The sequence below is a fragment of the Austrofundulus limnaeus genome, unplaced genomic scaffold (genome assembly GCF_001266775.1).
Source record: "Austrofundulus limnaeus strain Quisiro unplaced genomic scaffold, Austrofundulus_limnaeus-1.0 Scaffold2, whole genome shotgun sequence".
Taxonomy (NCBI): Eukaryota; Metazoa; Chordata; class Actinopteri; order Cyprinodontiformes; family Rivulidae; genus Austrofundulus; species Austrofundulus limnaeus.
In genome coordinates, this window is record NW_013952404.1 from 242,618 (window position 1) to 244,514 (window position 1,897).

The window sequence follows — 1,897 nt, forward strand, 5'->3', positions numbered from 1 at the left end:
TATATATTTTATGATTGTGTATAGAGAGTGTAATTAGAATTTATTTCTATGGTCTTTATGACTTTATGCAGTAATTGTGTCTACAATTTTACGGATTATTGCTCTATATCTTGATTTTAGACTGTATTTTGTTGTTCAGGGACTACAGATGGAAACTAGCGTGAGCTAAATCTGGTGCAAAGCATCTTTTTAATGTTTTATTTGCACATTGTCCCTGTTTTTAAATAAAGGAATTCTAAAAATTCTATTTAGTTTCARGTTGGGTCAAACATTTAGGATCTAAAGAAGCTTTAAATGTCTGTCGACTTGTTTCTGCCTGGGTGAGTGGTACTTTAGGTAATTATGCTATCGCTAATGCTAACAACCAGTTAACCCCTCTTATTTCTATCTACTTGTAAATAATTTATTTAGCTTCTGGAAACCCAAATTCCAGTAACTGTCCAATAAAATATCTGAAAGTAAGATTGAAACGATACGATCCTGACCTGTTAGAAAGTGATCRCTGCAAACTCTTACCCTGTTCATTTCCACACCTCTTGTTTTTAGCTGTAGATTGTTGATCAACTTTTGTTGTCTTTTTTCTGAAACACTTCCAGAACATGAAAAAATTGCATCAAAGCATTTTTCTTTGCTCTCCCTGTGATGTTCATCTGCACTCTGTTTTTCCTTTTTGACTTTTGATTTCACACACAATTTAATACAAATTACAAGTTATTTTCTGTTTTGATTTACTGGCCCTTTGGTTTGTCGTGACAGAAAGACATTTTTTTAAATCACATGCTTCTCTGGGTCATTATTATCTTTATTTTTATAGAACAATTCGACGTTTGAAGCATTAATTCAAGATCCATGATCCATGAACTGTGGTCGTGCTGTAAGAGTTGTTCAGGATATTTTTGATTAAATTGTTGTTTTGTTTTTCCTCTCTGGTTTAGGAGCGGTGGTCATAGCCTTCGTGGTGTGCTGGCTGCCGTATCACGCTCGCCGCCTCATGTTCTGCTACGTCTCCGACTGGTCCGAGTAAGTCATCATTTTCTCTGCCGGCTGTTCAGGCGAGCAGAAACACAACAAGTTCATTTTGAGAGTCATCAGTTAGGAGCGGCTGAAAAAGTGCAGAGGAGCTCCGTCTTGCTGATTAGATTGTCTTCGTTTAACATTCCCATCACTTCCCTTCCTTCACTTGCTCCTTCCATCTTTTTATTTTTCTATTTTTACACTTCTGATATGTTGTTTCCCTGATTAAATCAAACAGACACCATTCCAGTGAATTAATATCAGCACATGAAAAGTCACTTCCATTTGCTCTAACAAGGCAGACAAACAGCAAAGAGAAACACAAACACTCAGTAAGTACACAGAGTACACAAACTGTACTGTTTGGTTTACCTCAGCTTTTATTAAAACAACAAAGTTTCAAACAGTCTACTGATGAGTGTACATACACGGTACTTATTGGTACATACAGTCTACTGATGAGGGTACGTACACGGTACTTATTGGTACATACAGTCTACTGATGAGGGTACGTACACGGTACTTATTCTGTACTTATTGGTACATACAGTCTACTGATGAGGGTACGTACACGGTACTTATTGGTACATACAGTCTACTGATGAAGGTACGTACACGGTACTTATTGGTACATACAGGTTACTGATGAGGGTACGTACACGGTACTTATTGGTACATACAGACTACTGATGAGGGTACATACACGGTACGTATTGGTACATACAGACTACTGATGAGGGTACATACATGGTACTTATTGGTACATACAGACTACTGATGAGGGTACATACATGGTACTTATTGGTACATACAGACTACTGATGAGGGTACATACATGGTACTTATTGGTACATACAGACTACTGATGAGGGTACATACATGG

The 1,897-nt window shown here is 37.3% G+C and overlaps 1 protein-coding gene across 1 annotated transcript in view; it reads left to right on the plus strand.

Annotated features, from left to right (window-relative positions):
• ntsr1 (neurotensin receptor 1 (high affinity)) overlaps nt 1-1,897 on the plus strand; it is a 33,176-nt gene that overhangs the window by 23,279 nt on the left and 8,000 nt on the right. Inside the window, exon 3 of the mRNA XM_014009536.1 lies at nt 936-1,020. Within this exon, the coding sequence (XP_013864990.1) occupies nt 936-1,020 (85 nt within the window). The remainder of the gene's footprint in view (nt 1-935; nt 1,021-1,897) is intronic.